General features: G+C 37.0%; 1 protein-coding gene across 6 annotated transcripts in view; it reads right to left on the bottom strand.

Moving 5' to 3' along the window:
- GART (phosphoribosylglycinamide formyltransferase, phosphoribosylglycinamide synthetase, phosphoribosylaminoimidazole synthetase) overlaps window positions 1-12,836 on the bottom strand; it is a 44,246-nt gene that overhangs the window by 19,694 nt on the left and 11,716 nt on the right. For all 6 annotated transcript variants that reach the window (XM_039318936.1, XM_039318957.1, XM_039318920.1 and 3 more), the window contains 8 exons: window positions 8,766-8,861; window positions 7,815-7,989; window positions 7,581-7,692; window positions 5,836-5,904; window positions 4,649-4,774; window positions 2,889-2,976; window positions 2,118-2,203; window positions 512-680 (listed from right to left, as the gene is read on the bottom strand). In XM_039318936.1, the coding sequence (XP_039174870.1) occupies window positions 512-680; window positions 2,118-2,203; window positions 2,889-2,976; window positions 4,649-4,774; window positions 5,836-5,904; window positions 7,581-7,692; window positions 7,815-7,989; window positions 8,766-8,861 (921 nt within the window). The remainder of the gene's footprint in view (window positions 1-511; window positions 681-2,117; window positions 2,204-2,888; window positions 2,977-4,648; window positions 4,775-5,835; window positions 5,905-7,580; window positions 7,693-7,814; window positions 7,990-8,765; window positions 8,862-12,836) is intronic.

Raw genomic sequence — 12,836 nt, 5'->3', positions numbered from 1 at the left:
TAGAGTAACAATTAAAAAAAAATACAGAAGCAGTCCTCAAGCCCAGGCAGGAGCAGATTCTCCACCCAAAAAGCAAAAACAAATCAGCGCCCAGCTCTTGTTAGGCCATGTGACCAGGGACAAAAAAAACAAAACCCTTCAGCTTCAGGAAATTACATTCGTAACCTGCCGCCCAGGCAAGTCACAGAGTTCAAAATGGCCACCGCTGCAGCAGTAACTGAATCCAAGTCACATGGCTACAGAGACCTCTTTTTGCTCGCAATTTTGAATTTCTAATGTAAGTACCCTTTCTGAATAAATTCATTTTTCTGAAAACTCACTAAATGAACATTCATACCTGGGGGATTACCTGTATTCTAATGCAGAAGCTAAACACGTTAAAAAAACAAACTGGTTAAAGCTAGTACTTTTGTTATTTGAGGCAATGTGATACCAAGAAATTCACACAGCCTCCAGTGGAATGGGAACATTGAAAATACTGTATTTGGGATTCTATGTGACTGTTTCATACCTGTTATTTCCAAACCCTTGGCATAATTTCCTGGATAGCCTTCACTAGCCATCACCACAGTAACAGCTGCACGATCCTCAAACCAAACAGGTATGCAGTTGGACAACTTCTGATCAATAGTTGCTTGCATAACCTCATAAAGGTCACTTTTAAGAAGTGGGAGAATTACCTACAAAAATGCAGACAAAAGTTATGTTGTTATTTAAACTACAAAATATGTGACATTCACAAGACTATTAAAGAAGCATATTAAGATTCTAAACATATTTATTAAGAAGCATATTCCATTAAGCCCTCCTCTGGTGATGGCAACTTTTAACCTTGGCTGATATCAGAAATCAGTAACGACAGTTCTAGTTAGTGCTTGGATAAGAGATCACTGATTAATCTTGGATGAGATGAGGGGAAAGACTGCTAATTTTATAACTGGGCAAATTAAGAAATACTGAGATTTGATATATACTGGTAAAAGATGCAGAAAAAGCTCTTTGTTGATAGTGATGGCTGTTTTAGTAAATAATCCGCTAAAATCCTACAAACTTTGAAATCAATAATATATATTCCAAATAAGTATTCAGTTTAAAGCTATGCAGTCTATACCAATGCAATCATCAAAATTGGTTCAGAAGAGGTTGAATATTGTATTGGCTAAGCCACAGGTCGGCAACCTGCGGCTCCGGAGCCGCATGCGGCTCTTTGAGCCTTCCCCTGTGGCTCCCAGCTTCCTCTGCCTTTGCAGAGAGAGACAGAGACAGAGAGAGGCAATTGCGCTTCCCTGCTTTTCTCTCTCTGTGTGTGTGTGTGTGTGTGTGTTTTTAAAAGAGAGTGCACTCACAGTGTTCTCCGAGGAGCTGAAAAGCTTACTGGGCGGAGCTCCTCCCTTTGCTGCGTCTCTGCAGGAAGCAGGAAGGGCAGGAGAGAGCTAGCTAGCCCAGCTAGGCTGACTCAGGATTTCTGGGAGTTGAAGTCCATGAGTCATAAAAGAGACGAGGTTGCTTACCCCTGAGCTTGTTGGACAACAGCTTGAAGCTTGCCAGGTGAGCAGCAGATAGGAGGGGGTGGAGAAAGAGAGAGAGAGAGAGAGAGAGAGAGAGAGAGGAAAGAGAGAGAGAAAGAAGAGAGTGGGGGAAGAGGAGTGGCAGACCAAGGGCAGATAGAGAGGGAGGGAGGGAGAGAGACAGAGAGAGAGAGACCCTTTTGACATCTAAAATGAAGATAACACTGCATATATCCTTTTTTTACCTTTGTGTGTATGTAATTTTATTCTCTTAAAGCATTCTCTTGGTGATCATTGTTTTAATAGTATGGATATTCCCAAGAGTCATATTTTTACTTTTATTTTTAATGTGTGTACATACACACACACACACACACACCTATAATAAAGGTAAAAAAGGATATATGCAATGTTATCTTCATTTTAGATATCAAAAGGGTTTTGCGGCTCCCGGTGTTTTGTTTTTGGTGGGAAACGGGTCCAAGTGGCTGTTTGAGTGTTTTGGGTTGCCCACCCCTGGGCTAAGACAATATGCATATTTTAATAGACCTTATTGAACTATGATATCAACATGCAGACATGTAAAAGATTGCAGTTAATTATTCTCACCTGGCATTCAGGGTCACCAAATCGACAATTGAACTCCAAAACTTTAGGTCCATCTTTCGTTAGCATTAACCCCGCATAAAGCACACCTTATTGAAGAACAAAAAATACTGGAGACAAACACATCTTGGACAATTGTCTAGAAATACCTGCAGAACAATCATGCTGATAATTGTGTTCATAATACTGTTGAATATTATCACTCAACAATAACACATGTACAACCTAGATAAAAGATACATCTTTGAAAGGAGAAGACCCTTTTCCACTGTAACCCCAATCCTATGGAACACTCTGCCACCAGAGGTGAGAACTGCTCCATCCTTTTGGCCCCCCAGAACGGCATTAAAATTTAGGTTTGCCACTGGGCTTACAGCCCAGTACTGGAGGTGGCTGAGGGAGTAAGAAGGCCTCATCCCCGTGCTGCCTTTCACCTTGGTTCTGGTTTTTTTTGCATAGTTTTAATTTTTTAATTTCTTTTCTATTTATCTTCTAATATTCTATAGGCTCCCCAGAGTTGCCTTATTGGGGAGATGGGCAGTACATAAATAAAATAAGTACATACATAAATAAAGTCTGGTTCCTCTCGAAAGCTTAGATAACTTAGTTAAGTACTAATACCTGAATTCCTGCTCCTTCTGCATTCCTGCATCTTTTTGTATGGTAATTATTAGAAGCTTACAGGTAAGCATTTTTCATCCTGAATCTTGTATGGCAACTAATATAATGTGTTTATATCATAAGCAATCAACTAAGAATAATTCTCCCACTTACCTATGTATGGGATACCTTCTTTTCTCATACCATCAATTGTTTTCTGGAGAACAGAATTTCTGATTTTCAGAAGCAGATCTTGAGACAGCTAAAAATGTTACAGAAAGTGAAATTTGTAAGAAAAATTTAATCTATAATCTCAGTATAGGAAATAGGTCTCTGCCCAGTGCCTTGGAGCATTGCTCACTATATGGAACAATGCTTTGACTGAACCATATTATCTTAATAAGGGCGCAGCAGCCAAGCAGTTATGATGCTGGGCTTGTAGATCGTAACATTGGCACTTCGAGGCCTAAGTAACTCCTGTTACTTGCCCCAGTTCCTGCTAACCTAGCAGTTTGAAAGCACGTAGATAAATAGGTACCACTTTGGTGGGAAGGTAATAGTGTCCTCTGAGACTTTGGCATAAAGTCATGCTGGCCACATGACCCCTGAAGCAACTTCAGATACTTCAAAGATGAGCACTGCCCCCTACAACTGGATATGACTGGCAGGGGAAACCTTTACCTTTTTTAATGGATTACATTACATTTGCATTAAATAATACAGTAAATACAATGTCACTATTATGATATTTTCTTCTGCTCTAAACCATAAGTTTTAATCTCCCTTTACAAAAGAAGATGCATATATAGCAACCCAGCAGCCTGCAAGATTTGGACATAATTTGGTTCCTGGCTATATGCTTCTTTTGTACTTCTCCTATTCCTCTTTCAATGCTACTGCATAAAAAGATTCACAGGTAGTCCTCAACTTACGACCACAATTGAGCCCAATATTTCTGTGGCTAAGTGAGACATTTAAGTGAGTTTTGCTCCATTTTACAACCTTTCTTGCCACTGTTATTAAGTGAATCACTGCAGTTGTTCAAGTTAGCAACACAGTTGTTAAGTGAATCTGTATGTCCTTTGACTTTGCTTTTCAGAAGGTTGCAAAGAGTGATCACGTGACCCCCAAAAATAAGTGTCAGTTGCCAAGCGTCTGAATTTTGATCACATGACCATGGATGGAGAGGCTGCATTAGTTGTAAGTGTGAAAAATGGTCATAAGTCACTTTTTTCAGTGCTGCTGTAATTTTAAATGGTCACTAAATGAACTGTTGTAAGTCGAGGACTACTTGTATGTTATTAGACTTTGTTAAAAAAAACCATAGACTGCGGACAGAGAAACAACTTAAAATTATTAGCAAAAATGATAGGAATAGAAAACTCATACATAAAATATAACTTTGTCAGTGTATTAATATCTTGAAAAGATTGAATCTTTCATTATTTTATTATTTTCATTTTATAATAAATTTACAGCTTCATTATTTAAGAAGATATTTATAGTGTATTTTACTTACCTATTAACTAGCTATTTCTGCTGGATAAAACCTAGTGTTTTTATGATAAATGGCAGACTAAGAGTTCTTTCCACTTCCTTTTACAGTGACCTTAGTTTTTCTTATGCCTTTCCTCATCCCTCTGCCTTTTTTTAATCCCAAAGGCATGTCTCATTCTAATTATTGTACAATATCTTATTAGTGAAGTCATGTTACTGTTATATCATATCGTATCATATGAACACTTAATATCACATTGCCTCATCATAGAGTACCATGCCATTATCCCATTAAGAAGTGATATAAAGAAAAGTGGTGACAATTAGTTTACATCACTCTTTTTTCTTAAAATCTAAGAAGAGTATATAGAATTCTAATACCCACTACTGGCTTCTTTTAAGCTTCCTAAGGAACTCTAACATAGTAGGAACCTTACCTGAGGTGCTGGGCAATATGCACCCATTCCACCAGTGTTTGGTCCTTGATCACCATCCATTAACCGTTTGTGATCCTGGGCAGGAGGCATGGGAGCCACAGTGATACCATCTGTGAAGCACAAGCACTGTAAAAAAACAAAAACAAATAATAGCTAGCACATAAGAACAATGCAATGGGAATAACCGTGATATTAAACTTATACAGCTCAGTATTATTCAGCTCTTAATGATAAGTAACATCCTGCTTATAACAAGAGATAGGTTGTATAAAGTATACTTATATACTCTAATTTATTTCCACTGGCATTTCTGAATAAAAGTTAAATTAAAATATTATTGTTTATTGTTAAAACAAACACATTTTATTAAAAAATCAGACTGAGATCATTTCAAATACTTTGTCTAAGGAATTATTATTGACAAGTAATTTCAATACCCACATACTTTAACAAAATTTAAATAGTTTGTCTAAAACAGATTAGTGCTTTAGGCACTAAAGCACTAATAGTGCATAAATCCTGAAAAACTTAGTCCATTTTATTTTCATTCATTTGATAAAATATCTAAATTGTATTAATTTATTTTATATTCATTTTGATATTGTATGAACTCTTAATCAAGCCCAATATTCTGGTTTTGACTGTTTGGTCTTATCAAAGTGTTCAACTGTGCTATGCTTGTGAATGACCAAAATAAAGGCTGGACTGGATTTCCTGAAAATTCATTTAGGAGTTTTATTTATTTATTTAATTTCTTGGCTGTCCATCTTATCACAAGGTAACTCTTCACCAGCAGTATGGGAAATATTCAAGAGAAAGCCAATGTAAAGATTAATTGATAAAAACAACACAATATTTAATCATCTGTTTTGTTTCAGTGATTCATACAGGAAGAGCTTGGTTTTCTAAACTTTTAATTAAAACTTTTGTAGAATGTTCAAAATGGGAATAATATAGCCAAAGTTAAATACATTTAATTTCTATTGTTTTCAGTAAGGAAGAGTTAAGCGGTGATTTTGGATGAACTCTTCCACTGAAATGGAAGAAGCATAAAAATAGTTACCTTGACTGGATTTCTGAAAACTTTTACATTACAAATTTTAGAGGGGATAGTGGTGCTGTGCATGAATGATGAAAGAATTATAGGATGGACTTCAATAGACTCCTGTATTATGTTATTTACTTACAGAAACTTCTTCTCCTTCAAGAAGTTCCTCAACCACAATAGTATCTCCAGCTGCTCCAAAGGTTTTATCCTGCATTAAAGATACATGCATATTTTATGGAATCTGTAAATATGTTATATAGAAAATCAAGTATTCTTTTTGGAATTCCAAGCAGTGATAAGAGTTTTTTTTCCTTTAATTTTTTGCATTTTTCTTTTTAAAAAACACTAGCTTTAGTTTAGCCATCTGCAAAATACCATAATTTTCCATTCATTTCAAATTCCAAATTATAACTCCCTCAGCTGAAAACAACTGTTTTCAGAAACAAACTACAGACATTCTTTTAAGTAGCTTTCCCAATTTGTGAGACCTCGGTGTCCCCATATGAATTACACAACAGCATATCTTCTTCAAATGTGAAAGATCCCTCCCTCCCTCCCTCTCTTTTTTTCTCTTTCTCTCTCCAGATTTGTTATTATTACAATTTTCATGATCTCCACCTAGCTTTTTTGTTGCCTATGCCAGGGGTCCGATCTATAGACCGGCAGCAATCCACGGCCTGCCAGAAACTGGGCAGCACAAACAAGCAAAGCCACGGGATGCAGGCAACACATGAAACCACGCCCCCTTCAGTCCACAGAAAAACCTCTCTCCATAGAACTGGTTCCTGGTATCAAAAAGGTTGGGGGTCATTGGGCTGTGCTATCTGGGCTGATGGATGTTGTAATCAACTCATTTGGAGACAGTGGGCCAGGAAAGCTGTCTTAAATCACATCTCTATTGCTCATTTTCAGCATGCATATTGGAAAAAATACTCAACGTTTTCATTGAGGGCTTAATCTCAAGTAACATATAGCAACTTAATTGTAAGGGAGTGTTCTTCAAAAATAGTGTTAGAAGATAGAAGAACCAATTCCTAGAACTCTTAGCAATGGCTAGGTTGGCTGGAGAATTCTGGAATTTGCAGTCTGTATATCTAAAGGGGGACCAAACTGGAAAAGGCTATTAAAAGGTTATTCTATCCGTATTTACTCAGAGGAATGGCACAGTGTATTCAGTAGACTTTAGTATCTAAAAAGCATATGACTGTTGCCTTTACACTGATTTGATTGCAATATCAGGCTTTCCTGAAAACACTTTAGATGAAAAATTATGTATATCAATGAAAAAATAAACTAGTTAGTGGTCCTTAAAATGAAGTCCTGTAAAGTTATAGAAGACACATAGTAAACACTCAGATGCTATATTTTGACAGAGTAGCAATGACACATTATAACTTTTTTTTTCCAATCTAAAGCATTTCTTCCTTTTCTTTTTAGGATAGATGTTATATGTTCTTGGCATTAAATTAAATTAATGCCAAGATCTGCAGATCCAAGCTATTTTAAAAAACGTATGCTTTCATCTTACAAATAATTTCTTTATTATCACTACCAAAGATCTTAAAATATTGTATAAATATTTAGCATCAAACAATTATAGTGTTGTTATTGTTAGACATAAGTTATTTGACACAAACTGAATGGTGCATTTTCAGCAAATTAGCAACATCCAAACATAGTAAAATGTAAACCATTTGATCTGTTTCTCAGACTAAAAATCCTGCCCACAATTCCTGGGTAATTTGAAGAACAAAATATTCCAAATCAATCAGAAGCCAATTTCTTTTAATTATAGTAAAATATTTCTGGTAACAATTATTCTAAATGTAGGACAATGAAACAACTTATTTGCACATTGTTTAAGCTTGGCTGTTTGTTACTCACTTGCATTATTTCATGCACAGCTTGACAGGCCTCTTCTTTGTTAGCAGCTACTATCACACCTTTTCCAGCAGCCAGACCACTTGCTTTTACAACTAGAGCAGGGAAAGATGCACTTGGGTTGGGGGTGGGGAGATGAAAAAAAAATTAAGTAAGCAGGGAAGATATATTATAAATGGCAAGCTCTAACACTTTATCAAATGCTGGGACAATGGAATAAAAGATGTTCTACTATACCTAGTAATAAAAGTGCAAGCTTCTTCTTCATTAGTGAAAGCTTTCCATCTTGCAGTAGGGATGCCATGACGATCTAAGAAGGCTTTCGAAAAATTCTTGCTTGACTCTAGCTGAGCTGCCTTTGCTGTAGGACCAAAGCATCTCACACCAGCAGCTTCCAAGTCATCAACAATTCCTAACAAAAACACATGCCTCAAAGTCAGATGGACTTTCATATGAGCACACGGAAACACAATTGCTTACATGCACTCCAAATGCATATTTTTATGTAGCCCAAATGGCACTATCCACACTCAAAATAGACATGTCAGCAAAGTAGGGGGACCTCAACATATTGCAAAATGAAAAGCTAAGCATGCTCATCAGTCATAGAATGCCAGTAGCTGCTGGAATGGGAGATCAGAAAACCAGAAAAGAGGAAGAATGGAATGGATTATATATTTAAAATATATAGATGGATGACCATTTTGACCATTTCAAAATGGGCATTGCAACTCTTTGTAAATTCTACTATTTATATCTTTTATGGCTAAAGTCTACCCTACAAACTGGGATGAGATTTATCGATATGATGGACAGCCATTGCTTTATCAATCTCTTTGTAGCATCATGGGGGAATTATGAGTTGCTCAAAAGAAAATGCTACATCTTAAACAGGACTGACCCACCAAATATTTCTGAATTGTGATTCAATCATGGCAGCAGGCTAAGATACCCCATTAACTAATAAATAACAATATTCTGTTACATGTTATTATATTATGATTGAAAAGAATTCTGTAGTGTCTGCACACCTATGCATGTTTAGATCCAATTATTAGCATATAATTATATAATAATTAGATACTGGATATTGATCAGAATATTTTGTGCAATTGTATAACATCAATCAGTTAATATGTTAGACAGGAGACTGGAATTGCAAAACAAAATAATTTCATTTGGACATACCAGCAGCAAGAGGGACTTCTGGACCAACCACCACAAGGTCAATCTTCTGGTTTTTGCAGTATATGGAAAGGGCTGCATGATCACTGATTGAGATTACTATCAGGAGATAAAGAAAAACTTGCGATTATTTATTATTTATAGTATGGTTCTACCCCCCCTTTAATTTTTTGTGAGAAAACCAAGGAATTTAGAAACAATTGTTTCTTAAGAATAATTACAGGCATGATATGAGAGACTATCAGGACACTGTGGAAGGAAGGGAAAGATAGCAGTCGAATTAGTTCACAGCTTATTTTTATGAACAGCCCAGATGGGAAGAAATCTGGGAAGAAACATCTAAAAGCATGCAAAGAGACACCATTTTAATTTTACTCAGTATACATGAGACTGAAGAATTTTTACTGAAATATCCAAGATTCTGAATTTACTCCGGATGATAAACATATTTAATATACCTTTCTCTTCCTATTTTCTCCACAACATTATGCTTGTGAGGCAAGCTGGGCTGAGAGAGACTGACTGGTTTAAAGTTACCCATCTGGCTTTCGTGGTAAAGCAGGACTAAAATTCACAGTCTCCTGGTTTACAGCTTTGTGCCTTAACCACTGGACCAAGCTGCATTTGAAATTATATACATTTTAGTAATTGTTGTGTGCTAATTGTTCAGTTTGCAGTATAATCCAAAGATGTACAAATAGTTTAAGAACCGATACAAATTAGTCTCTCCCTTTCTGGTAAATTGCAGAGTATTTTTACTATGCCATATCCCAAGAAAAAGGAATTCTACAATAATGGAATTAAGATCTTGCTTCAGATCCTTGACTAATTCAGGGAATGATGTTCAGTTTGTAAAGGAGAATTTTTGAAGTTATGCCACATATTGTACTTCAAACCAAATGATTCTAGGACCTGATCTAGAAGTCTAATGTTGCAGCAAAACTCTCGTGCAGAAAAGTTCATTCTACATGTAATGTTTGCTTGGAAAGAAAAGACAACCATGAGATAAAAGACATCATTACTCCTACACTTTTATCAAAAATAAATAACTCCAAAGTCTAAAGTGATCTGGCAAAGATGAGCATATTAGGCAAGACCATCTCTTACCTCTCTCCTCCTTTATTTCTGGAGAGCTGTGAGATGTACTGTATTACTGTGGCAAGAATTTTGGCAAACATATGCAAAACTGTTTCATTAAACTGGCACATTTAACATCACGCTGGGATGTTACTCTTGAAAGAGTTTCATTTCATTCTCACATCAGCAAAGCCTTGAATTCACACTGCCATTTTTAGGGCAACTTTAGGATTTACACTGTGACAAATTTTTTGGTTCACTTTAGTACTGCTGACCAAACATCTGTAATAAAATTGCATTCTATTTTAAATAATCAAACTGACAGATCAAAATTCATCATTTTTGGAAACATGGTGTTTAGCCTTTTTAATGGGTTTATAGAAAAATACAGTCCTAGTTTGTTTCATTCTTTCATCTTAGCTAATTTTCTATCTCGCCTGCTTCAGAATAAAAGAATTGGCAATAGCAAAAATACCCACCTTGAAAATGGCATATTAATAAACCATTATTTGTGGATGCAATATGGATCTTCTTTAAAGATACATTAGGAAAGATATTGTCACATTTGTGTTATGTGTGGAAAAAATCCTTGTACTATTGATTACATTCACCAGAGATCTTGAAACTGAAAAGTACCTGTATCTCTGGAAACCTTGTTAAATGATACATTCCAGTGACTGAATGTATGACTGATGTATGGCTCTTACCTTCCAAACTTGTGAAATAACATTTGAAAAGAACTGTTGTATATATTTTGACAATGGCATTGGAAACTGGAGCAGAAACAATTTCTATTCTTGTTTGAATATTACATGAAATGCATAAAACATAAACATGTATTCACAAAGAATATCAAGACCACCTCCTCTAAGGTGCTCAACCTTTATAAAAGCAAAAACAAAAACATATAAACTGCTTATGCAATAAGATTGTTCAACTGTAACATAAATAGCAGTTTGGTATTTCAACACCAAGCCTCCAGTTTCAAATATATTTTATCATAAACCAAGATTAAAGGTTACTCATCACCAGAACTCAGCCCAAGGTTTACTAGGTTTGATGTTGAACTTGAATACTCCCAGATTGCCACAATGCCCTTTTAAACTTCAACTGCAGATATTTAAACTATGGTTTTTAATATGTAATTTATCGGGTGAATCTGTTTTTCTTTGCTTCTGCTCCTATTCCACCTTTCAGAACAAAAATTCTACTACACAAGAAAATAGTTTTTATTTTAAAAAAAGAAACCTAATTTCTAGGATCCTTTCAATAGAACATAGATGGAAATAGCTCTGAGAGTCATGTGGCTTATGGATTGCTCTTCCCCTTCTCTTCAAACCCATGTTAAAGAACACTATTATATAGTAAATACCCCAAAACAGCTAGAGTTTTTCTTGAAATGAATTACACTAAACTTACACTAAAAAAAAAAAAAAAGTCTGGCTTAACAATTAGGAAATTGCTCTCTGGTGTTTCTACAGGACACAAGGAAAAGTCTGACTAAAATTCTTCCAAGTCCCTTATTCAAATCAGGGTGATACTGTATTTCCTCGAAAATAAGACCTATCCCAAAAAGAAGACCTACCCTGATTTTTGGGGGGTGGGCCTAATATAAGCCCTACCTTCAAAATAAGCCCTAGTAGGACCCCGCCCACTCTGTCCCACCTCGCTTCCGCCACAAGGCGAGGCAGTTGAGGGAGGGGGTGGAGCTGCCTCACAGGTCCCACACCTGCTTACTTCAGCCCCCCCCCCCCCGCCAGGCCATTCCTTGCTCGGGAGGCGGCAGGAGAGCCTTGTGCTGTTGGCAGAGGAGGAGGAGGCTACTGCTGGGCAGGTGATCTGTAGGGTGAAGCGCGAAGCCCCTCTAGTGGCGCACAGAGGCAGCGGAGCCTTTCACTGTCACTCCCCCCTGGCTCTGAAACAGTCTGGCTTGGGAGGGGAGTGAAAGGAAAGGTCGCCGAGCAAGGAATGGCCTGGCTGGGGGAGGGGCTGAAGTAAGCGGGTGCGGGGCCCGTGGGACAGCTCCACCCCTCCCCCACCTGCCTCACCTTATGGCGGCAGTGGCGCGATGTGCCACACGGCCTTCTGCCGTGAGCAACCGCAGAAATGGGCCGGCAGCCACGCAGGCTGCTGCTGGATGAGCTGTTGGTGCCGCCGCCACGAGTCGAGGCAGGTGTCATGAAAAATATAAGATATCCCCCCAAAATAAGACCTAGTGCCTCTTTTGGAGGCAAAAATTATATAAGACCGGGTCTTATTTTCGAGGAAACACGGTATATAGACAGAACATGTGATTGAAAGCTAAGCTGAATTTTCCTTCTTCATTCCTATTATTTTAAGCAGCTACAGATGCCATTTGTGCTTCTCCTTTCTTCATTGAGTGTCCCAATAATGATGTCTCAAAAAAATGAATATGTAGTTAGGACTTTAATTTTGTTCTTATCATGAAAGCAAAATTATTGAAAATGAATCAAATTTAATTCAGTGAACATAAAGAAAAAAGATTGTTGTTCAAAACTGTACATTTAACTTATCATATGACCATCACAAGAATGCCATGGGACATCCCATTCTCCTCATGAAACGGATAACTAAATGAAGCAAATATATTTTTACAAATCTGACAGTAGTCTGAAAAGAAACAGGACTGCTTTATTTTATATATACTGAATTGCAGATAAAACAATGGGCAAAAGGGATTCCATGCCTGGATTTTTCATGCATAGAAACAACAAGCAGAAATTCCATTTGCTGACTTGTTAGGATGAACGCTTTGGTGCATACCAGCAAGTGTAATGAACCCCAAAATTCTTCCCAACCTTGGCAATAGACATAAGAGGACAAGGAACTAACTAATAATTGTCTTGGTTTGCCAAACCCTCTAAAGTGCAGTGCCACTGCTGAAGGTTTAAATTTAGCTGGAACGCTTGTTAGAGGAAGAGCTCCTGGATAAGCATGCTGAAAGAACACTGAGTAATTAAATCATAGAGCAGTGTT

This window comes from Crotalus tigris, unplaced genomic scaffold (assembly GCF_016545835.1).
Source record: "Crotalus tigris isolate CLP2741 ecotype Arizona unplaced genomic scaffold, ASM1654583v1 scf7180000017601.7605149639:7615979, whole genome shotgun sequence".
NCBI lineage: Eukaryota > Metazoa > Chordata > Lepidosauria > Squamata > Viperidae > Crotalus > Crotalus tigris.
The sequence above is the reverse complement of the archived record's forward strand: the minus strand, read 5'-3'. Positions and strand labels throughout refer to the sequence as shown.